The following is a 24,519-nucleotide window of genomic DNA, read 5'->3' as shown; positions in this document are numbered from 1 at the left end:
CCAGACCATCAAAAGACCAGCACCAGACAACCATCATACCGATGCTAAACCTTCAAAAACCAATACCAGACATCCATTAGACTAATGTGACATCTTCAAAATACCAACTCGAGATCCCCATTGGACCATTCTCAGAACTTCAAAGGAACAACAATAGCCAATATTATGCGCTATATAAGTACAATATTATTATTATTATTATTATAGCCACCCTTTACACCAATGCCAGACCAGGCAACCATCAGAAGTCCAGCACCAGACAACCATCAGACAAATACCAATTCTTCCCAAGGCCAACGCCGAATGCGCATCAGAAGAATGCTAGACTTTCAGAAGACAACACCAGACATCAATCAGACCAATACCAACGCCATATACCCATAGGACCATTGTCAGAAATTAAAAGGTTCAACGATGCGCTCATCCCCTTAGTCCGGACTTTTCGCAGTGACTACGGAGAAACCCTCTATAAGCACGATAAGGCACCATTAGTGGACTAACTCGGAACCATCAATTAACCATCATCTTGCAGAATATGAACAGACTAACGAAAGCCAATCAACATGCCATCTCTACATATCATCAACAGTTGGATTTGTATTGAATATCAAAATCAGAGGTCGTGGAACAAAGGGGAGTCCCCCTCCACTTTTTCCCCCAAACCGTGTACAAATACGTAACAATTACCATATGATAGTGATTTTTTGCATGGTCAGCACCACCTCCTTTACTTTCAAAACCTTTCCACGGCCTCGGAAAATGATGGGGCCCTACGAGAGTTGTATACAGATTGAAGACCTGACATGTTTGGATAAGAACTAGTACGGTGAGTTGATTCAATTTACAAATCTAGTTCTTGTTGACTAAATATTTCATGGGCTTTTTAGAATGTCAATAATTGAATAAGGGGGAAACAAAATGGATATGGTGTATGACGTACAAATCATGGTTTAGTGAGATGTTATATTGTAATCAAAGTAAGTTTGTAAACAATTTGTTATGGCCTCTTCATTTATTTTGTGTGTACAATATTTACGACACCCTCCTCATGTTAATATTTTATGAAGGCAATTATTCGAACCTACTTTAGGTTCTGAGAGGGATACGATCCTCTTTCACATTGTTCACACCCTTCTCACTTCCCCCATCCCACCCACCCTACCCATTCGCGGCGGAAGCCAAAAATTTTAGGAGGGGACAACAAGCAATTTTTTGACAAGCAAAAAAAAAAAAAAAAAAAAAAAGAAAAGGTTCTCAACCCAAAAATTTTAGGGGGGACGTAGGAAAATAAATTGACAAGCAAAAAAAAAAAAAAAAAAAAAAAGGTCATCAACAACTAATTTAGGGGGGACCGTCTCCCCTCCTCAAATTTTTTGGGGGACACGTCCCCCCCCCCCGCTTCCGCCGCCTATGACCCTACCCCTCCTCCTTCATTCTATTTCCAAGAGTGCACTCAGAGCAGTGCTAGAAATACATTAGGAAAAACTTTGCTACTTTGCTGAATATTTTCGCTCTCATTTGATAGGTCCGACGAATTTGCTTCAAACATTTGAACGGAATGGACTCAATAAAGCACTAAAAAATATCACTGTCTTGTAAAACTCGTTTGATGTTACAACCTTGTTTATTTTTATCTTGCATATACATGTATGTTTCATCATGTCATTTGATTTTTTTTGGGGGGGGAGGTGCTGATTGTTTTCAATGCGAAAAGAAGTACTAATCATTGAAGCTATTCCTAAATTTAAAACCGGGTTTAAGATTGATGTAGTTACATTTGAACGAAGGTAGAAACGTCTAATAGAAGAAAAATATGAAAATAAAAAAACTTAATAAATGTATTTTTAATAGATATTAATAGCGTTATGTAAGGTACATGAGAATTTGTTCTGCGTTCTACTTCGATGAATGTTTATTTATGAAAAAGAACTCACAAGAAAATTTAAATATCATAAGACACATTAGACGCAGTGTACAGATCACCTGTAAAGATTCGATTACACACATTTCACTGGCCTCATTACGAAAAAATTGTTATATTATAAAGGATAACAGTTACGGTGGTCGCCCTAAATGGCAAATGTTTATTTTTATGACGAAACAAAAATAGAGAATCATAAATTGGAAAACTGGCAAGGCATCGGCGCTTGATCAGACTAATGGTTGGTATATCATCCTCATTGTCATGTAGTAGTATTAAGGAAAAAAAAACAACAAAACAAAACTTTGATGGGGCCAGACGAGCGAGCCAAAATTATGACCTTTTAATAACAAAAATCAAATTTTGTGATACGCTTTGACATAATATGCAGAAAATAATATCATATGCAACTCCTTTTCCTCCCCCCTCTTTTTTTCTTGGTCATAAAGACTGTAGGATCCATGACCAGCCCAAAGCCCCCCCCCCCCCCCCCCCCTTCCCTTATCTGTACGCCAGTGCCATGTAGGTCATTCTCTGTAAGTCTTCTGGATCCGCTAAGAATTCATATTTGTTTTAAGAAACAGGTAAACATAACAGATATCATCCAACCAAAAAGTAGGATTTCTTTGTATATTTTGGTTTGTTATGCCCCCCCCCCCCTTTTTTTTTGGGGGGGGGTGGGCTCCAGTCTCATCCAGTAGTCCAGTGACTGCACTAAAGCCGTCGTACGACAGAAAAAATGTTCTAATCTTCTAGAATCCAGTCGTGGACGTGTCGTTTAGCATTCGACGCCCTCAAACCATGCTACACAAACACAAGGTGTGACTACGGAGAAACCCTCTAAAAGGCACCATTCGTGGACTAACTCGGAACCATCAATTAACTATCATCTTGCAGAATATCAACAAACTAACGACAGCCAATCTACATGCCATATCTATATCATCAACAGTTGGATTTATATTGAAGCTCAAAATCAGGGGTCGTGGAACAGGAGGGTGGGGGCTTCACCCCCCCTCCAATTTTTCCCAAAACCGTGTCCAAACACGTAAAAATATTATCATTGTGATTTTTTGCATGGTCAGCCCCCCCCCCCTTCACTTTCAAAATCGTTCCACAGCCTCTGAAAATGATGAGTTCATTCAATTTACAAATCTAGATCTTGTTGACTAAATATTTAATGGGCTTTTTAGAATGTCAATAATTGAATAAGGGGGAAACAAAATGGATATGGTGTATGACGTACAAATCATGGTTTAGTGAGATGTTATATTGTAATCAAAGTAAGTTTGTAAACAATTTGTTATGGCCTCTTCACATTTATTTTGTGTACAATATTTACGACACCCTCCTCATGTTAATATTTTATGAAGGCAATTATTCGAACATACTTTAGGTTCTGAGAGGGATACGATCCTCTTTCACATTGTTCACACCCCTCTCCCTTCCCCCATCCCAGTGGCGTAGCTAGGATTTTTTTCCTGGGAGGGGCACTGGGGTGTCCTTGCTTTTTCAGGGGGGGGCACCGGCCATTTTTTCCGATGTGTGTGTATGTGTCACAAGAGCGGATCCGACTTTCGCCAATAGGGGACGGGGCCCTAAATTATCTTCACCTATATTTTCCCCGATCAGTCACTTTTTAGTTTTATTATAAAACAACATAAACATGTAATAATCTCAAAAGCCTTATAGAAAAAAAGTGCGAGCGCGAAGCGCGAGCGATTTTTTTTTTTTTTCCTTTCATGTACTTTGTCCCGAAAATTTAGTATTCTGGGCAATGTTATGTGTGATCCTGAAAAAGATTCGTATGTAACTAGATAGTTACTGCGAACGCCAAGCACGAGCAGAAATTTGTATTAACTGTTCTAGCATTATCTAAAAGGGACCTGTTAAGGACGACTGCTTACAGTTACCCACGAAGATGGTATATATTTCAATAATGCGAGCGCGAAGCGCGAGCCCATTTTTTGACATTCCAACTTACAAAAATGGTCATTCTAAGCACTTTTTGTATTAATAAATCGGATAGGTATCTAACTAAACAATTGATGCGCGCGCGAAGCGCGAGAGGAAGAAAATTGAGATTTTTGACCTAAAAGCAGGACACTCTATTCATATTTTGTAAATCATTAATAGGATATGGGTATCATTAATAATGCGACCGTGAAGCGTGAGCAGACAATTATCGATATTCTGATGTGAAACTTGATAATTTAAGTACATTTTGACTAAACAACATGCAGGCTATCGCGCATGTTTTAGATTTAGACCTAGAATCTGGGCATTCTGAATACATTTGTTTAATGGAACATTATGGAATACACGTAGACAATATGAACTTGACAAATCAAGCAATGTGACAACGCAGCGTGAGGTTTAATAATGCTGATATGTAGACCAAAATGGACATTTTACAGAGCACTTAAAGTTGTAAATGAAAAAATATTGAAAGCTCGATATCCGAGCTAAAATATGTTTAATATATTGACTTCAAAACTTGCTTCAAATCAGCCTATTGAACAAGATATGAATCTCATCGAACGGGCAATTCTGGCGCGAAGCGCAAGCAAAAATTTTATATAGTAACATGAAAGATCTTTTTTGCAAGTCTTCCCCTCACATTATTTCAATCACTCGTCTGAAATACATTAGGAAAAACTTTGCTACTTTGTTGAATATTTTCGCTCTCATTTGATAGGTCCGACGAATTTGCTTCAAACATTTGAATGGAATGGACTCAATAAAGCACTAAAAATATCACTGTCTTGTAAAACTGTTTGATGTTACAACCTTGTTTATTTTTATCTTGCATATACATGTATGTTTCATCATGTCATTTGATTTTTTTTTTTGGGGGGGAGGTGCTGAATGTTTTCAATACAAAAAGAAGTACTAATCATTGAAGCTATTCCTAAATTCAAAATCGGGTTTAAGATTGATGTAGATACATTTGAAGAAAGGTAGAAACGTCCAATAGAAGAAAAAAATATGAAAATAATAATAATTGTTTTTCTCTTGAATAAATGTATTTTTAAATATATATTAAAAGCGTTATGTAAGGTACATGACAAATTGTTCTGTGTTCTCCCTCCCTTATCTGTACACCAGTGCCATGTAGGTCATTCTCTGTAAGTCTTCTGGATCCGCGAATAATTCATATTTGTTTTAAAAAAAACAGGTAAACATAACAGATATCATCCAACTAAAAAGTAGGATTTGTTTGTATATTTTGGTTTGTTAGCCTCATCCAGTAGTCAGTGACTGCACTCAAGCCTTCGTACGACAGAAAAATGTTCTAAACTTCTAGAATCCAGTCGTGGACGTGTCGTTTAGCATTCGACGCCCTCAAACCATGCTACACAAGCACACGGTGTGGAATTTCTTATAATGATAAGTACTCCCAGAGGGGGAGTTAAAGTGTTAACCCCTCCGATTGATCATTGAGATACAGATATCAAGGTCAACGCATGCTCCTCTTCAGCTCCTTGTCATTCCACCGCAGCTACCCCCTGCTATGAAATGTCGCCCCCTATCGCCCTTACCACCGAGAGTAATTATTGTGTCTGAATAGCGTCTTCCCTTCACTGACATGAGTAAGGAATATTTTTTTCAGGTCAGATGCACTGTCAGATTTATCATACAAGATAAAGAAGACAAACAAAAAACAAAATAACAAAAAAGGATATCGATAGCATTTAAAATGTATGATGGCGGATTGGATAGGGAAAACGTGGAAAAAACGTGGAGCGTTGTAGCCCAGTGGATTAGTCTCCGGACTTTGAAACAGAGGGTCGTGGGTTCGAATCCCAACTATGGCGTAATATCCTTCAGCAAGAAATTGATCCACAATGTGCTGCACTCAACCCAGGTGAGGTAAATGGGTACCTGGCAGGAATTTATTCCTTGAAAAGCAGCGCACGTAACAGCTGCACTGCTAAAGCCAGGGTAATTATGCTGCATATACTGTAGAGAGTTTCTGACAAAGTAAGTGTTAGAGCTATGTAAGCAAGTACAATTATAATTATTGTTATTAAAAACAGACAAGAAGGAGTCTATGGGTTCGGTTTGTTCTCCATAAAGGTTAATGAGGAAACAAAATTTAGGCTTACTTATCTATTATTGCAGCAACCATTGTAATTTAGCCATAGTCTCTATGGACGGCCAAAAGGGAAATTCCGCCATTCTCATGCCCAGGTGAGAAAAAAAACATTTAAAGGACAAGTCCACCAAAACAAAAATTTGATTTGAATAAAGAGAGAACAATCAAATAAACATAACACTGAAAATTTCATCCAAATCGGATGTAGAATAAGAAAGTTATAACATTTTACAATTTTGCTTAATTTGACACAACAGTTATATGCACATCCTGGTCGGTATGCAAATGAGAGGACTGATGACGTCACACGCTCACTATTTAGTTTGTATTCTATTATATGAAATATTCTGATTTTCTCTCCCTCGTGATGTGAAATCGAGTTGTATTTCTTCCTGAACACGTGGAATTAACATTAATTAACCTTATGTGGTTCAGTCAAATTATACATTATTGTCAGTTCTGTAAAAATTGAAATATTGTATAATTCAAACAAAAAGAACAAAATAAATAGTGAGTGACGGAAATCATCGACTCTCTCATTTGTATATCACTGAGTTGTACGTCGAACTGTTTCTCATTTACATCCGATTTTGATGAACTTTTCTATGTTATACTTGTTTGATTTTTCTCTATTTATTCAAATCAACATTTTGTTTCTGCAGTGGACTAAACCTTTAAAGTCACATCCCCTTTAAATTTTTTGTTTTATTCTGCACTCACTCATCTTAATCTCAGTTCATTCTTATGATAGATAATAATCATAGATACCTTATGTAACAAAATTTTAAACTTGACAAGGAATTTTCTGAATCTCGACTGGGTAATTTATATGTTTGTTGATGTATATATTTGCCTTGTTGATGAAAATAGAATGTTTAATCCTAAAAAAAATATATCCCAAAACACATTGTCTTAATATGGTCAAACTGGGAAATTAGTCTTTTTATTTTTTTTTTTTTCAAATCGCTCTTTCTTTGTGTTGCTGAAAAATGGCTTATTTCTCGATTTTACCAATCGCATATTTGTGTATTATTATCCACTTAAAATGTTTGTTAGTATTCATGTTACCTTCAGTTATATTTAATGTGAACAAACAGAGTGATCAATTTATTCTAATTTTTTTCCAATTAAGATAATTTTGAATCCTTATTTGATTAAAATGTATAATGGTCATATAACCGATTATTAATGTTTTAATGTTTAATGTGTTTAGTCTATGTATGATTAAGAGCACGCTGATGTGGTGTAGCATGGTGATTATGTTCACAGTTTGCCTCATTTATTACACCATAGCGTGGTATGCATGTTGCTTAATGAGCGGTGGGTCAAATGGAGGTTAATATTGCCAATGTTCTTTCGAAATTATCAAACCAGACTGCGTGCCTAGTAATTTACCTTTCAAATTATGCTCCCTTTTCCTAGTCATTACCCAAATTCTAAATCCATACCCAGAACAGTGTGGTGTAAGGTATTAGGTCCATTAAAAAAGCCTTTGCTTGCATGTACAAACGCTCTTCTGTATTGCCCTCCAATTGGTAAACGACTTCTCAGTTTTATAAAGCTCGTCGGTGGAGTAATTATTTGATATTACACGAACATGATTCGCGCCATAGATCCGCCGGGTTTGTAATTTTTAAAGAAACTCTCCGCATACCGCTGCTAATCTGTGCCCAGTGTGAGGCTACGCGTAAACGGTGCAATACCCATGGCGACCTTAATCAACCAACTATCAAGATCAAAATGCATATCATGAAGTGGTTATGATTATAATAACTCGAGGCCCAAGCGGGTGAGAAGGAGACCTCTTCTGGCAGCGGTACTCTCCTAACTTTTCTTTTTGTTCATGAGGTGTACCGACTGAGCGCAGACAGCCAATGAAAAGCTGGTAAGAACTCGACCGTTCAGCTAGCTCCTCCTACCCCCTATTCTCAAACAACAATTCGTCAATTGGTGCATTTACCTCCGAATTCGCCTTCGACACGCATTAATAATTCAAAACCATCAAACGCTTTTTCTTCCTCTCTTTCCCTATTAATATGAATTTGCCTATGAAAAGCCTGTCCCAGCCCTCCGTTACTCCCTCCCCTCTCTCTCTCTCTCTCTTTCTCTTTCTCTCCCTCTCTTTCTCTCTCGTCTTGGGCACTATGCCTCCTTCCTCATTCGGGACTTTGGGAATACTTTTTGTGAGTCCTGATCATTTGGCGATCGGGGTAACACTTTGAGAGGGATCTCATTGCAACAAAAGTCACTTACGAGGAAGGACCTAATAACGCCTTTATCCGCTGTATAACTAAAATACTGAATCCTCTGTCTCCTTGTACCTCATTCACTTACTGAGATTTTCACTGGGACATATCAACCGAGGACCCCGTCTTTTTAACCAAGGACCCTGTATTTTTTCTTTTCTTTCTTCGGGAAAAGAGTGGTTTGCCCCCCTTCCTTCAGACATATGGTGTGGCAAATCTCCAATCTGGATTTTTACAGCTTCCGTAGAGTTAATGCTTCGCATGCTTAATATTCACTTGGAACACTTCTACTTCACAGGTTTTGAACACGACCTGATATTCGTCAGAAGTATTCGTTAACAATACATTTGGAATAAACTTTCATTTAGTAGAATTGATATTATTAAGTCAGAATTGTCATCTGAATATCTCTTCGAAACTATCCAGTCTTCTTGAAAATTCGCCGTTCTTTTTGGAATAGTCACAGCTTAAACATCTCAAAGACAAATGTAATTAGCTGAATGTTGATATCGAGCATCTGATTTGTTTAACCTTTCTAATTTTATTTTATCCTGGAGACCGCTTCGTACGATTGAAAGCCATCTTTTGGGGCTTCTGGTTTTTTTTTCAACCCTGAGCTCATGTTGAAACTTTTGGTTAAAAGTTTGCAGCCAGATCATGTTCACGACGACGACAAGCTGAGGCAACTGCTTTAAAGTATCACAAGTAATTTCTGGTCACATACACTGGAATTGTGCAAGAGTTTGTGACTCACTTTTATCAACGTGCCAGTCTTTTCTGTTTTCACTTCTTTTCTCTTTCCCTCTCCAGCGGCATATTACATTCAGCACAGGTTCAAGACAAACTCTCGGAGATCCTACATAAGTTTATCAACCATCGTCGGACGATCACCGAGTAGCACTGGATTACCACAAAGTACACGTGCGATCGCAAAGTTAGCCTCAGAAATCTCCTCCCAATTGCTCTTTCGCATATTGATTCATTTAGAGGATCTGTTTTGTGAGGTCCTAGATACTTGGAAATTTGTCTCCGAGAAAAGGCCTTTGAAATCTCTTTGAAGTTCCTGTATTTGAAAGTTTGAAGCTGATATCTGTTAGTAGATGGAAGGTTGTTAGACTGGCTACCTGTAACCCTGCGATTCTGATAGGGCTACATGGAACATGGCGCAGCATGAGGATGACTACTTTGTCCATGTAAGTTTACATCATCTTTTTCTTTCTATTAACCCTTTGAGCATTGGCTGGTGTTGCTATAACACGTATATTCCTGTATAACCAAAGGCATCATCTCGTGTATATATTATGCGGGCTCAGTATCCAACGGGTTAAACTTTGTCTAGATTATTCACCTTCCATTCCTTCTCCGATTAGTAGTCATCGTGATAGTGTAAACGAGGGTCATATCTGCTTGGTAAAGGTATTGGCAGTTAGAACCTTCTATCATGTACATCGACCTTATATCATTCAAAGTGAAGCAAATCAGTGTCATGGGTGAATAGATGAACATTTTCAGTAAATATTTTTTCTACAACCAGGGAGGTACGGTGTTTTGAAGAAAAGATGGAAGCGAATGAGCGAGGCAGCAAAGGAACCGAGCAGGCTCTGAATTAAGGATATGGTGCAAAAATTGGTTTTTGTTTTAAGAAGTAAATTTCAAATAGAATAAATGCCCCCTTCCTACCCTTCTTGGTCTCTGAACCTGAATCTCAAGCTGTTCGATGGTACAAATTTTCACCTTTCTGTTCTGTGAAAACCAAGGTAATGATGTATGAAGTAGGCGACGCGATGAGGAAACGGGATACACAGAATGTTGAATTTGCTGACAATGATGCATGTTTACGAAATGAAATGATGTTGTTTTTGTTGTTGTTGATTGATTTTAACGGCACTCTCATACAAGAAAAACAATGTATGCTGCAAATGTGGGAGCTGGCGGTTTTAAACCATTTTCAAATCACTCTATATAGATAATACCATTAAACATTAATGCCTTACAGAGTTCCAAACTTTAATGTCATTTTCGACACCAGGTTGAGTGGGTAACAAACCAACTGACATGACTGAGCCAAATAGTAGGAAAATTGCTTAACGGTTTATACAAGTGTTTTAAACGCATATTTTTCTGTCTGAAATGATTGGAACTGTATACAAAGGGGGTACTCGGGAGTTCCCAGGGTTGGGAAATAGTCCATAATTGAACAGAAAATACATAGAGATATGTGCGAGGGAGGGAAGCAACTGAGCTTTTCTCTAGAGGTAGGAATCTGTAGTATCGGATTGATATTCAGGCAATCTGGCCTGCAGAAGTGTTGATAAAAAGTGAGTTCTTGAAAAACTTGGGGGGGGGTGGGTAGGCTGCTACGCCCGCTCCTCCTCTTCATACGATCATGTTGTTAGTTACCATGGTTACTATTCATCTAACTTTTATTATCGCAATATTCTGTTTAGCACTATTAAGATATTGTTTCTTTAAACTTTTGTGAATTGAAAAATTAACTGATATCGTATCTGCTTCATCAAATAACGGGGGTGGGTTGAGGGGTCACGGTTTTATAAATGATACGGAAATTACTACCGTCCCTCACGGATCGAAATTAATCCTAATTGAACAAAATAAGATTAATGGCGTATAGGTCTACAAAGATATTGACATCTAAGGCGTGTCGTTATACATGTTGACTTTTGTGTGTTTATGTTAAATTAAAATAATATCATAAATGTGATGAACTAAATTTAGATGTTCATGTATGTACATGAGAGCCAGCTTATGAAATAAAAGAAATTTGTAAAATATTACGGTGCCGATGATTAATTTTCTGTGAATGATAATCATAAACGTGAGGTGATATAAATATTTGCAGAAAAGTTTTGATTCAACTAGGACTGGTTGAATAATTCAGACACTGATCAATAATTAACTTTTGATGAGGAAGTTTCTGTGATTTATTCCAAACATGGTGGCTTGAAAAGAATATGCTTTAGTATACCTGCAATAAAAAAAACGTTACAAGAATAAGCACCGATTGATCTTTTTGAACAAATTGTTTTCTCAGAAATCTTGGTAGAATTTGGGATTTGTGTTTCCCTTCATGGCTATCCGATTAACTCCCAATTACCACTCGATGTACAGAGTGTTTGGTTCCTTGTCGTTACAAGTGTACTGTCTGAAGAGTGCAGGGACTTTGCAGCTTGCCTCTTCTTCTCCTTCTGTTGTATACAAAGTCAAGTGCACGATTGAATGACAGAGAGTGGCCTTGTCGATCGTAAAAGACATGAATCACTCGAGCCCACCCACTCTTAAAGAAACCATGTACCTTTCCATTTTTAAGAGTACAATCACCCCTAATTGGGATACATTCTACCCCGATTGAACGGTCATTAGGCCCCCCTTATAAGGAACAACACTGATCCCTTTACCCATTCAGGGGGTAATCCTCATTAGCTGTGAAATACAGTCTAGAGTCTTGTCGCGAAGTCATCCCCCAAGTGCTCCTATTCATCAAGAGTGAAAAGAGCGAAGGATCACCGAACGCTTGACTTTCACATTTCGGCACTGTACGGTACTTAAGTTGACATGTAGGTACTCAATATGCTAAAGGTTGTTGAAAAAAGCCTTGGATTCGGGAGGTAGTAAAATGGACGGCATAATGCTGTCACTTGATTGTTATCATGGCAAGTTGAATGTAATCAACCCTTAACAAAGCTTTATAGTCAGGTGTATCTACGGTGTTTCAAAGAGTACATTGCAATTATATCTTAATTATTGCCTGTAAAGTCTCTTCCTTTTTAACCTTGTTGACTATAATACACTTTAAAAAACGAAGAGCCAATTTAGCTCTTAAAGAGCGTGTATTTTTCTCGTTCAAATTTGAACCAGACAAATCAGCACTTACAATATAAGAATATGTAATTTCGGCGAAGTAACCAATTTTCACGAAAAAAAAAATATTAAGTCCATCCTACCAATAAAACATCAAGGAACATGTACTTTTATGTTATTGGATTACATTGCTTGAGCTAACGCAATATCCATGTAATAAAGGTGCATTGGAATGTATGATTTCTTGATAGTCGAATCTAAATAAATGCTTATAGTAATGCACATTACATGATTGGATAAAACGGACAACAAGAATATATTCAGGGGTGGTGTGTGGGATTGAAGTCGCTTCATTTGCCCCCCCCCCCCCGTTTATTTCTATCAGAAATAACTGAAAGAGAACGAACTTTTGAAAATTAAAGGTTATAAAAAAAAGATATTCTAAACTTGATTCTAAGAAAACAAGAAGAGAGATTAGATCGTAATAATGGACCCTGATAAGATACAGCTTTGATGTGACAACTTAAGTCTTGTAAATTCTACGTAACGGTTCACACGCGTCGGTACTTAAGAATGAAATCACGTAGTCACATAATAAGGCTGTTCGTTTGATATCTTAACGTCATTCATCATTTTTATCCCAGATTCTAAGTATGACAGAAGTAATGGTTACACCGTTCTTCACTCTTTCTCTGTTTTGTACACTGCAAAAACACCGGTGTTAATTTAACACCAGCCCGGTCTCTAAATCGGAAAATACAAGAGAGGCATTAAAGCAACACCAATTAATGTTAAAACAATATCGGTTTGATTCTAAACTGGTCACACTTTTCATATGTTTTCTGATATAGATACAGGGCTGGTGTTAAATTAATACCAACGTTTTTGCTGTGTATAGGTGTATATGTTCAACAACATTTCGTGTTATGCGGATGTGTTCACGGTTCGAATGTTCATGTTAGTTTTGCATCCAAATTCAGGTATAAGGAATGTAAAAAAATGTTATTGACTGCTGGGGTGTCAGAGCTTCACCCGACATTGCAGCATTTGATGCACCTTTTGTAGAGATCCCGAACTCAGGAAATCTCGAAAGAAGAGATAAACCTAACAAGGTTGTTCATTGGTTTGAGTTCTAGCATCGAGTGTGATGTTAGCGCATATCAGTGTCGAAACGTGGCGTACTATTTGAGGGGGCCCAGATACGCTGTTTTGGGAAGATTTGCGAGGGAGTGAGTCGAAAAATAGAAAATTTTCGATTTATGAATAACTCCACTTTAGTGAGACATTGGTCTGTGAGAAAGTCACAACGGCCAGGTTTTAAATTAACCCATTGCCTACTGGAACCTGGTGATTCCCGTATAAAGTCTATGGGAATCACAGAAATCAGTAGTCAACAGGTTAAGTTAAATGTTTTTGCGCATACTGGTTGTATTGCAGGCTATTTTTATTATCACATTGAACATAATGATAGTGAAAATTACGCTTGTACATTAATCTCAATTTTGAATACATTGTACTGGTCCAGTAATCTTTCTAACCATAGTAAGGGGGTCCTAGGAATGAACAGTGCACACTAGACGAGTATGTATTTCCGATCGTTCTAGCCATGTCCCAGCCAGTGCCTCGACAAGAGGCTAGATTTTTAATGTAGCTTCCCGATTTTCCCTTGATATTGCCGACCCGGGTTTTTCCTACTTTAATGCAAAGTTCAATTTCTGTTTTTTGGCGTCATGACTTTCACGGCCCTACAAGGGATTGTTTGATATCGGCTTCCTCGGTATAAACAGAGAACTCGTCAAGGAACACGGTGCATTGTCATGTTTGCCTAAACTCTCCCGATTGAACCCGATTCGTTCCAATATTAACTGGAAAAGGAAATCACGATTTTGCTATATGGAATCAGCTAGATTTTATTTTGTCATGCATGCTCTGCATTTATGTCTGTCTAAATTTGCATTACACAAAGGACATGCATTTTGTGGCAGAGGATAGAGAGAGGATGATGAATTGTCGAAATGTACCTTTAAAGGTATCGTCGTGGCTTGTGATGGCCAAGGCTGTATCAAATGTTTCCGAATCGAATGCAATATTGAACAGCACCGCAAGGTCCGTGGAGTGACGACTGTGTTTTACACATTGTGAGATAAAACGTACATGTGTATAAAAGTATTCAATCCACTTTCATATTTAGAAAGCACACGTGAAAAGGTACCAGCAAGTTTATCAATAGAAAATATTCTGATAAGCCACATAACTGGTGTAATATGTAAATCTCTGCATTGTCTCTCACCTTTCGTTAATCAAATTCAATGAATATGCTGGTTTAGGTTTGGGCACGGTGTAAAAAAATGAGAAATAGTTGCAACTCTTGAAATGTACATCTTAGTACAAGATAATTGTTTTATTTGTTGATTAGACATAAAGGATGTTTGCTCTTTTTATCATGATAATCAGTTATAAATATAGAGTCTTTGTCTTATGAAATCAATAGTTGTTTCTATACCTTGGTTGACCTGTACTATTGTGGAAATGACATTATATTACTCAAACACGGGTCAAACATAAAGTCATGACAACTGTTTCTTCCTCCTACTCAGGACTCTTTAAGTCTGTTACATCTTTTAGGGAATGATTAACACAACCAAAGATCTAGCTCTGGGAGAGCGTGCTATATACCACAAGTTTACAATTGGAGCACTTATACACAGATTAGATCTGTGGATAACTTTATTGACCTACTCAAAATATCTTAAAAGAAATACCTTTCTTTTTTTTTCTTACGTGAGGATTATTCGATTAGCCTCAAGCCCGATCTCCGCCCAATAATCAACACAAATTATTGAGAACGAGGGGAAAAATAGGATCGAGGATTGTAACGCATGAAACACCGGTAAAATGTAGAGAAAACTCGCACTTTGGCCCTCTAGAAAAACGATGAATGACAAATATTGATGAAGGATAAACACACGTTTGTTAAACAGAGACAGCTTTATCTGTCTTATCGCTGCCCGTGACAAAAGGAATCTTGATATGATATTTTTATTCATCATGAAATGCAATCAAGACCAGAAAAATCAAGGTATTTTTGCGTCAATATTTTCCTTTTCGCTCTAAAGGTGTTGGGCAAGTAAATGTTCGTTTAATATTTCTTTTCAAAGTGGGCTTCTTCACATGGGGGCCGCCCGGCCCAGAGAATCACACCAACAAAGAATAACTGTACTTTGCAAGGAAAACATTTTCACTGTTTATTGAAGAATAATATCGCATAAAATCGGCAAAGTGAAAAAGACTGAGGACCTTGACAAACAATGAACGAGGATAGACAGAAAGGAAGAAAGAGAAAGGGATGGAGAAAAGGGAGAAAAAGTGAAAGGTGTGTGACAGGGTAAAAAATAATTACTATGGGAACTTTAAGGCAATAAAACAATAATTGGCCCACCAAGCATGCTTTAAAATATTGGGGAAGTTATACCCCAAACCCAAAAGGAAATAGTCCAGAAATTAATAAATGAGAGAAGGGCAAGGGGAGTTCCGAAGGAAAAGACACCCTTGAAAGTTAAAAGCGTAGAGGAAAATGGAAAAGGAGAGATTATGATTTGATATTCCCCCAATTCTAGTCAAAACAGATCTATTTTTAAGTATATTTATGACGTAAAACTGTCACCTGAAATTGAACTTGGGCGGAGAATCTCCATTCCAGTTCCGGGTGCAGTGATGCGAATCCAAGATGGCGATGTGATGATTGCCAGTCATACCTTTCTATTCCGACTTACTGACGTTTTGATTCCCCTCCAAACTTTATTTTAGAATTGCCCTTTCCTGACATCTAAAACCTCACCCTATTTAAGATCAAATATTGTCATATTTAGTGAGATAGTCTGAGGTATGCCACCAATGCAATTCTTCTCATTCACTTAGAAGATAACGTTTCCGATTAAGCCATCGTTATGAAAAAAGTAAAGTTGATTTAAAGTCAATGATTTTTTTTTCTTCTGCGGTCTGATAACAAAAAAATATTTGGACATTGTTTGTCAATCTTTGAGTTCGTCTGCCAAAATGTCTGCATCGCTATTTGAAGAAATAATGAGCTTATTATCTCTGCTAAATGTATCAATACATGGACCGTCTCTGGATTGTTAGCCGACACGAATTCTCAAATGGTGTTTGTGACGTGTTTATTTATCAGGCGATTTCTTTTTCTTTTTTGTTATTGATAACAATTCATTCTTGTCAAGATGTGCCATATTTTACATGCAATAAACATGATTAGACGAATCACTAATGCCAACAAATTTGATGTTCGTTATCAGTTAAAAGTGACTCCGACACGTTGAGAGGCGGATATTTGCATGTTACCATGGCAACATACAAATGTTTAAAGTTCGTGATTCAAAATGCTCCATTGTAAGCGTTTTCACTCAGGAGACACTTACAAATAAAGAAGGAGATATATTGATATACTTGGATTGAATGTAGCTTTTATTTCATCGAAAGCAGATATTTTTCAATCAAACTAAAATCTTCAAAACAAGAATAAAAATAAATGCTTTTGATCAATTTGACGATGGATTTAATGGCCCTCATGGCGGTTTTCAGTAGGTCTAATGCCAATTCGTCTAATTACCTGCTCGTCTACTATCATTTGGTCTACCATCAGTTCGTCCTTTATCCACACGGTCTAATGGCCATTTTGTCCACTCACCATTTCGTCTAATAATGAGTTGGTCTAATATAGCCATTCAGTCCAGTCCATATACCATTTGGTCTAACTGGACTGTGTTAATTGGGCGAAATGAATGAGAATGAATTGGGTATTAGACCAACTGTTTATTAGACGAAATAGACGAACTGGTGATTAGACAAAGTGATAATTGGACCAAATGGTCGTTAGACGAAATGTTGATGGGCCGAATGGCATTAGACTAAATAAAGGTAGACCATGTGATGAGTATACGAGTTGGCTTTAGACGAATTGGCAGTTTACCCTAAGGGCATTTATTTTTACTACAAGGATGTGGCGCCGTTATAGCAAATGCATTTTTACGTTTAGAAATTAGAAGTAACACGATTAAGAAAGTACTTGAGCCCTTTAAAGCACTACTGAAAAAACATATAGTATATGTAAAAGCCGGCATAATAATAAAAAAGAGGCGTATCGTTTTATAGGAGGGGGGGGGGTTACCCCTAGTACCCCTTTAACGATCCCAGACTATGATGGGTGTAAGCGTCGATGGCATGCATAGGGAGTCCTCAGACATGATCCCCTCCCCTCACTGGCAGAGAAGACGTGACATTTTACCAGTCTTCCTGAGGAGACAAGGGAGTTAGGCGAGATATACAGATACATTTTAGGAGTAAGTAGACCGACCTATGACAGAGTGTGCGATCTACGGCGGGACTGCGAAGTACGTGGACGATAAGCGACGCAATGTCCGGGATATTGCCATTCGGTCTACACCCACTTCGTCTAATTTTCCGTGTCGTCTCATCGTCTCATTTGGGGGGCGTCGTGGTCTGGTGGTTACGACTCTCGTCTTTCAATCTGAAGGACGTGGGTTCGATTCCCAACCATGGCGTGTTTTCCTTCAGCAAGAAATTTACCCACATTGCAGGAAGAAATTCCTCGAATGCCTGGCGGCTCGGCTACCGTCGGAGTTAAATGATTATGATACCATTTGTGAAGCGTAAATGGTCCATATTATTATCATTGCTATTCTTATTATTATCCTGTAAAGATTGGTCTATCCTTTTTCGTCTATAACCACTTCGTCTACTATCCATTTGTTATAATTTTGTCTAATATCCACCTGGTGGAACACAACCTAGGTCCCGTAACACAAAGGTTAGCGATTGATCGTACGCTTTATTTTCACGATTGATTGTACAGTATAGTCAATGGAATCAATCGTAGGAAATTGTTCTACGATCATTGCTAAGCTTTGTATTACGGGCCCCTAGTCTAAAATTCGTAGAAGACCGATTTATGAACTAAATTCACGTTTTAGCCACTTAAAAGATACTTGGTAGACGAAGGGGAGATTAGACCAATAGGACATAAGACTAAATCAATAGTAGACCAAATGGGTATTTGGGGCACAGCTAAATAGACAGCCCTAACACAGATGTTCCATGGCATGCAGATGCTTTGGGCATTGTTGGATCTGGGGCCCGTTGCAGAAAGAGTTGCAATCAAACGCAACTCTAAAAATCATGCGCAACTTGATTTTCAACCAATCAACAGCGCGCATTTGGGACTTGCAATTGACTTTTTGGCTTGCGTTTAAACGCAACTCTTTCTGCAACGGGCCCCAGGCTAATGAAATATACAGGGCATTGCATAATGTTAATCTCTCATAAAGCCTGATTCCTCTCTGGGTGATCTCCTGTTACCTTCATGAGAGGTGGTGCTTGATGAGAGAATTCGCTGCTCCCCCTCTGCAAACTTTCTCCCTCATTCTACCCCCTAATGATCATTGGGAGGGAGGAAGTACGCTCATGTGGGAGGCGAAGGAGTCACTGAGTTTCAGTCGAAGCTCGGGGAGAACGAGCTGTCTCTACAAGTTTTCGAGGCATTTCCGAAAGAGTGATGAAATGCACATGATCATGTCGGCTCCCGGCTATTTGGACGGGAGTCTACAAGCTAAGCAAGAACATCCCATTCTGTTATAAATACACCTTCCCGAACCAATCCTGGAACACTCAGAATTCTTAACGTAAACCTAATGCATGCTACCTAACAGGTGGTGCCTATTTCAAGTTCAGCCTATATACGTATTGCCTATACCCATCAGAAATAATTGTCTGAGCTATTCGTAACATGTATAAAGTTTAATAAATAATAATACTAATATACAATTTTTATAAATCGCCTTTCCCAGAATGGCCCAAAGCGCGTTACAGCATATTATTACCCCGGTCATTGGATTCATTTCAATCAAGCACGAAAAGTGCACAATTTCCACTCCCTGGGGAGCATTCCTTGCATTCGTCGCAGCCACATTATGGCGCTGGCAAAATCAAACATACAATATCTTTCGCATCCTACCGGGTACCCATTTAGCACCTGGGTCGAGAGTGGCAAAGTGTGGATTAACGCCTTGCCAAAGGACGCTAGACCGCGGTGGGATTCGAACACACGACCCTCTGTTTACAAGGCGAGAGTAAGAACCACTACACCACGGCTCTTCCACTTCCAAATAAGAATACTTTTTAAAAAAACACCATATTTATCATCAAAATGTTATTACGAATTAGTTCTTGTTAATACTGTTCTATGTGTTTTATTAGTCATGTTTGTTATACACATTCAAATATAATAAATAAATTATCAATATTACTTTATAAGCCATTCGTCATCTCTTTAGAACCCCGACATCACTAAGAAAAGACAGCAAGTTATAGAGTTCATGTCAATATAACCAACAAACAAATAAACTCATACGATACACCCTAACAATTAACGGTCTGTATATCTGTACAGACCAAAGAATCAACTCCTGAACGATTCAATTTTTCTCGTCCCAAGGGGGGGGGGGTGAAAGAAATGTAAAGATGCTTGTGCTTAATTCGAGTACATATTCGCCCTCAAATCATAGAAATGTACATTTTTATTGCCACTTTCATACAAAATTCGTTTGGACGACATTCTCCATGTCCTCTAGGTTAACTCTCTTTTATTATTGCAACTGATATATTTGATGAGAGTTTTATGTTTTATTTTCATTTCCTTTTCATTATTGTATTTTTCATGTTTTTTTTATCCTCCATGATTATCATTATGATATCATAATATACATCTTAATTTTTTTATCTTAATGTTTTATGTTTCTAATGTTTCTTTATGATTTTAGGTTTAAACTTCGAATATTCTTATTCAAACACATATCGGGTAAACAGCTTTTGCCGAATGGACTTGACGTGTTGAAAGTAATAAAATAAAAAGTAAATTCAAGGAGAAGCGGATGTAAATGATACAGCTTTATAGCATTACTGTTGGCAAATATTGTATATTTTTTTAATTCTATTTTTATTGAAAAAATTATGAAAGTCATATTATTTCCAAGAGTTATTGGACGATTAGAATACAAAATAGCAAATGTTGTATCTTCAAATCATCATTCTGTGTTGAAGTATAAATTGAAAAACGGGGTACTAGAAGTATTGGAAACGACCTTACAGAATATTTCAATTCCGGAATGACGCAAACTTTAAATCCTCCAAGCTACCGGTCATGCCGGCGTAAATCTAACTCGACTGAAATATTTGTTAATCATGTTAATAGAGAGAAGGGCGGGTTAGGGGGCTCACTTGGTTGCCTTTCCGTAACCCCTATCAATGAACCATCCCGATTCCAATTCATGGAATACAATATCAATATTTATCGCCTCTCGGAGTTTTATAAATCCCTTTGTGAGCGAACACTTGTAATGATTTTCCGCGACACAAACAGCCATAAAGAACTGCATAGCACAACGTAAGGGAAATAAGTAGAAAATGAAAAGTGTGGAATTGCAAGTGAATCGAGAAGATCGGGGGGGGGGGGGCTTAAGTGTGTGTTCGTATTCCATCATGATAAAACATTTCAAGTGGATGAGGGGAGCGCTTTATTCAATGCAGATCAAATTGTGCAAGACACAAATGCGCTAATTAGAATGGGTCCTGTCGAGGAGAGGGAGCTCTCGACTGGACGGTTTTTGAATGAGTGATGAGCTAATTTAATTCTGTCACTGTTACCCTCTTGGTTGAATAAGTCTCTTATGTTGGTGAGTGATATGCCGTCAACGCATGAGTACCCCCCTCGTGCCCACCCCCATTTATTTCATGGGCGGTGCTACGATATGTATTTTTCTCCTCTCTCTCTCTTTCTGTCTCCCAATTTTGTTTTCTGTTTCTCCCTCTCTTTCTCTATCTCCCTCTTTCTTCCTCTCTCTCACCTAGTTGGCAAAGCAGCGTACCGTAACACAGCAGTCTCATTTTAATGTCTATGGTTCTCCAATCACTTCCACCCAATCATCCGGCGTAGTCTAAAGCGAGCACATGTTGGATAGAGAATGAGAGAAAGAGTGGGAGAGGGAGAGAGCTGAACCACATGCGTTCATTCGATCACCGCACTGCCACGCGAGACGGTACGAAGTGAGCTCCTGAACGCCACTTTGCTTTCGATCACTCGTCATCACAACGGCATGCGCTGCATTTAGTATCATCCTCGCCGGCATGTACTCATTCGTGTCAATGGAATGAGATGATAACATACCTCATCAGACCGCTGGATAATATCAGTCAGAATGTTCCGTGTCTACCTGACCGGTGTGACAAATTAGCTCTTGGTTTTTATTTCGCTTTGGACATCTATATCTTCCTGTCGACTGGCCGTCGCGACGCTTGGCGGATTTCCCCTAGCCCGCCCTCGGATAGTAACCGGACGATATCCCCCTCGCCTTCGACCGTGACCAAGAGGAAGCAATCAACATCCGCGTGGGAAGGAGATACAGTGACGGCCGTCGATTGTATCTGTCTATATGAAGCACCGTCAATGATTTATATCCCGACAAGACACTTGAGAATTTGTATGATATGACATTCACAAGCGGCGGCTCGTGTACAAATATTTGGGCTCTTCTAGCCATACTTTGTCCATGCTTGCGCAGACGGAGATCAACCTTGTTGTACCATTGGCCGCTATCGTCCTTCACCGAAAGGCACTTGGTGCTCGGAATACCATTTCTACTTCTGTCCTTGTCCTGCTGCATCGACAACGTACAACATTTCGAACACTCACCAGTTACTTTAAATCTGCGCTTCATGTGCTTTATGGTGTAGCAATGCAAGTACGGCAATCAACGGCAACCATGTAAGCCAGTTTCTTAATCTGACCTCCTGCGTTACACCAACTGGGATTCAAACTGATTCATTTCAGCTTTATATCAGATACAGACCATAATCACGTGTCTATCTTTCAATTGTTATATATTGGACCCTACCATGCTTTAAAGCACCACTCTCCTCAAACACATGTCACTTTACGACACCCCTACCTGCCCATTTTACCCCCCTACCCATCGTTCGTCTACCCCCTTCTCCAGCTCTTAACGGAGGTGTGCACGTCCTTAAAATACCGTACCTTTCCAACATGTTATCATCGGCTAAAATCAAAGCTGGTTTCCGCACGTGTCATGGAGGAATAGGAGCTCTCTATTACGATTTTCACGAGCTCCCCTGGGAGCCGTGGTATAACCTATCCCATCACCGTATTCCCATTTCACCCGATGCTAATCCTCTTCTATTTTCTCTCTTCTCTGCTTTCCAGATTGTTACAGTTCCTGCTCTGGTGTCTCAGTATACACGTAACCGTAAGTACACATAAAATCTTCCTATTAAACAGTCCTTTCTGTCTTACACGTTATAGGTTATACTTTTCGCTTTGAACTTTATATGGGTGCCCGTAGTATTCCGAGAAAATATACATTAATATTTATTTTGGTAAGTCGCATTCGAAAATGTTGGGAGTTTTGACGTTTATATAAGATTATCCCTTGTCATGACGAAATGATCCATCGTACTGGCTTGTGCATTGTTTTATCTTCAAAACTGTCGTAATTGAAACCAATATATTGCACATTTCATGTGTAAAATGTGTATGTATATGTATGTTATAATAAGTGAAAGTTAGGTCTGTGTTATAGTCAGTTTGCCATCATTCTTAGATAGAGATGAACTGATGTCCAGTTTTGATGAAAATGACGATTTCTTTTCATGAGAATTATTCGGCAGCGGACTGCGTATCCAGTGGGATATAATGTATCTTCTACTCCTGCTAAATGTTGCGTATTGTGTTCATATCCTACAACTCACAGTTATTCAAATATTCGCTTATACGTGTAGTTTGTGGATAAACACATTGCATAGAACATGGGTATTTGGACACATTCCTACATGAGACTGTGACATGGATATATCAATGCGAATATATAGCAGGGTGCATGCCAAAGTTTCGTGGAGACTGTCTAGTTGGAGGTGAAGTTTAGCTGGAACCATCGCTGGAGGCAGTAGGGCTATTAACCTGCTTGTTACCCCATCATCGTCAGCTGTGATGTGATTCGCAGTGTTATCACATGCTCTCCTGGGAGAACCATGCAGACCTCTCATACCCTTATGGATACCTCCAATCTCTTGCACTTTAATCTCTGTTCAACACGTTCAACATCGTCTATAGCTAACTGAGAGGGCAACATTTACAATCCTTTGCGGAAATGTGTTTACATCCATGTTTAATATGACACAAACTTATATTTTGGCAATATTTTGCCACATGGGTCTTTGCATGGTATTACATATATATAAAAAGGACGTCGCTGATATATGAACAACTTGAACTGTTGACGAATAAATATGGAATCCTCTGGAAATAAGGCTATGAAGTGAATAGATGTTGTCTGCAGCGAACCAAGCACGTTGCTTTAACCCGAAGCTGGTGGGGTGTTGCCCCGTGGTGCTCGGCCAATGCCGAGCGGCATATGCTAGATGTCATCTGATGAGGCGCTTGGGGAGTCCAGTGGATTGAGACCGATTACCTGTCCAATGTGCAGGGAATCCTCCCTTAGGGACCAGGCCTAGGAGGTTACATGCGCGTGGACGTCGAGGGAAGAACGTGGCTGGCACACGAAGCAAATGCTCCCATCAAGGCACCACGATCAGGAACATAAGGAGTACAAAATGAATGATGACGTCACGTATGGGCCATGCCCCATTAGTTTCTTGTCATGCACAATCACTGTATTCATTGTAATGTAACGAGTTAAGCTGGCAATTCTAGATATTTGGAAGTACATGTATATCAAATACAACTACCAGTATTATTTTAAATCTGGTTACCGCTACTAAGGGGGAAGGGATGATTATTTTTTCCTCATGAAAAATTGAATATACTTTATGATATTGAGAGAGAATAACTGTAAGAATACTAAAATGTATTCACCCATGTATGTATTTGATCACGACGTGCTTTAGTTAGTCATGTATCCTATTATAAATTTAGAGGCTAAGGTTTATCATTGATTCCGAATCGTTTGTTTGCTGCTTTTTCGATGTTTTTTTTATATTTTCTTTCGTTCAACCTAGTTTTTATGATCTATATTTAAAATGAAAATGAACCAATTTCTAGCAGGTAAATCCTTCGATTATGATCTTATTTGTTGCACCGTGTTACATCATGGGAGGTCTTGTTTGTGAATGTAAAGAGAATGTAGGAGCATGTTTCTAAAAAAAATGTGCAATGTCTGGCGTGACGGAATGAACAACAAACATTTATGCATTCACGCAGGACCATAATAAAGAGGACAAAACGATTATGTTAGCAGGAACAGGTATTGTTGGTAATTGTATGGGGATATGTAGAAGGCTACACGATTCAAAAGTACTCTGCGACAGTTTCACGC

The 24,519-nt window shown here is 38.5% G+C and overlaps 1 protein-coding gene across 2 annotated transcripts in view; it reads left to right on the top strand.

Moving 5' to 3' along the window:
- The first annotated feature begins 8,155 nt into the window (after nt 1-8,155).
- The window catches only part of LOC121425661 (fibroblast growth factor 18-like), a 43,683-nt gene continuing 27,319 nt past the window's right edge, over nt 8,156-24,519 (top strand). Inside the window, exons 1-2 of one of the 2 annotated variants that reach the window (XM_041621807.1) lie at nt 8,156-9,459; nt 22,392-22,434. In XM_041621807.1, coding sequence (XP_041477741.1) covers nt 9,437-9,459; nt 22,392-22,434 — 66 coding nt within the window. In that variant the 5' untranslated portion in view covers nt 8,156-9,436. Of the gene's footprint in view, nt 9,460-20,921; nt 21,936-22,391; nt 22,435-24,519 lie in introns of those variants that run through there. The other variant, XM_041621806.1, reaches the window with a different exon arrangement.

Source organism: Lytechinus variegatus, chromosome 12, assembly GCF_018143015.1.
Source record: "Lytechinus variegatus isolate NC3 chromosome 12, Lvar_3.0, whole genome shotgun sequence".
Classification (NCBI taxonomy): Eukaryota; Metazoa; Echinodermata; class Echinoidea; order Temnopleuroida; family Toxopneustidae; genus Lytechinus; species Lytechinus variegatus.
This window is presented reverse-complemented; position numbering and strand designations above follow the sequence as displayed.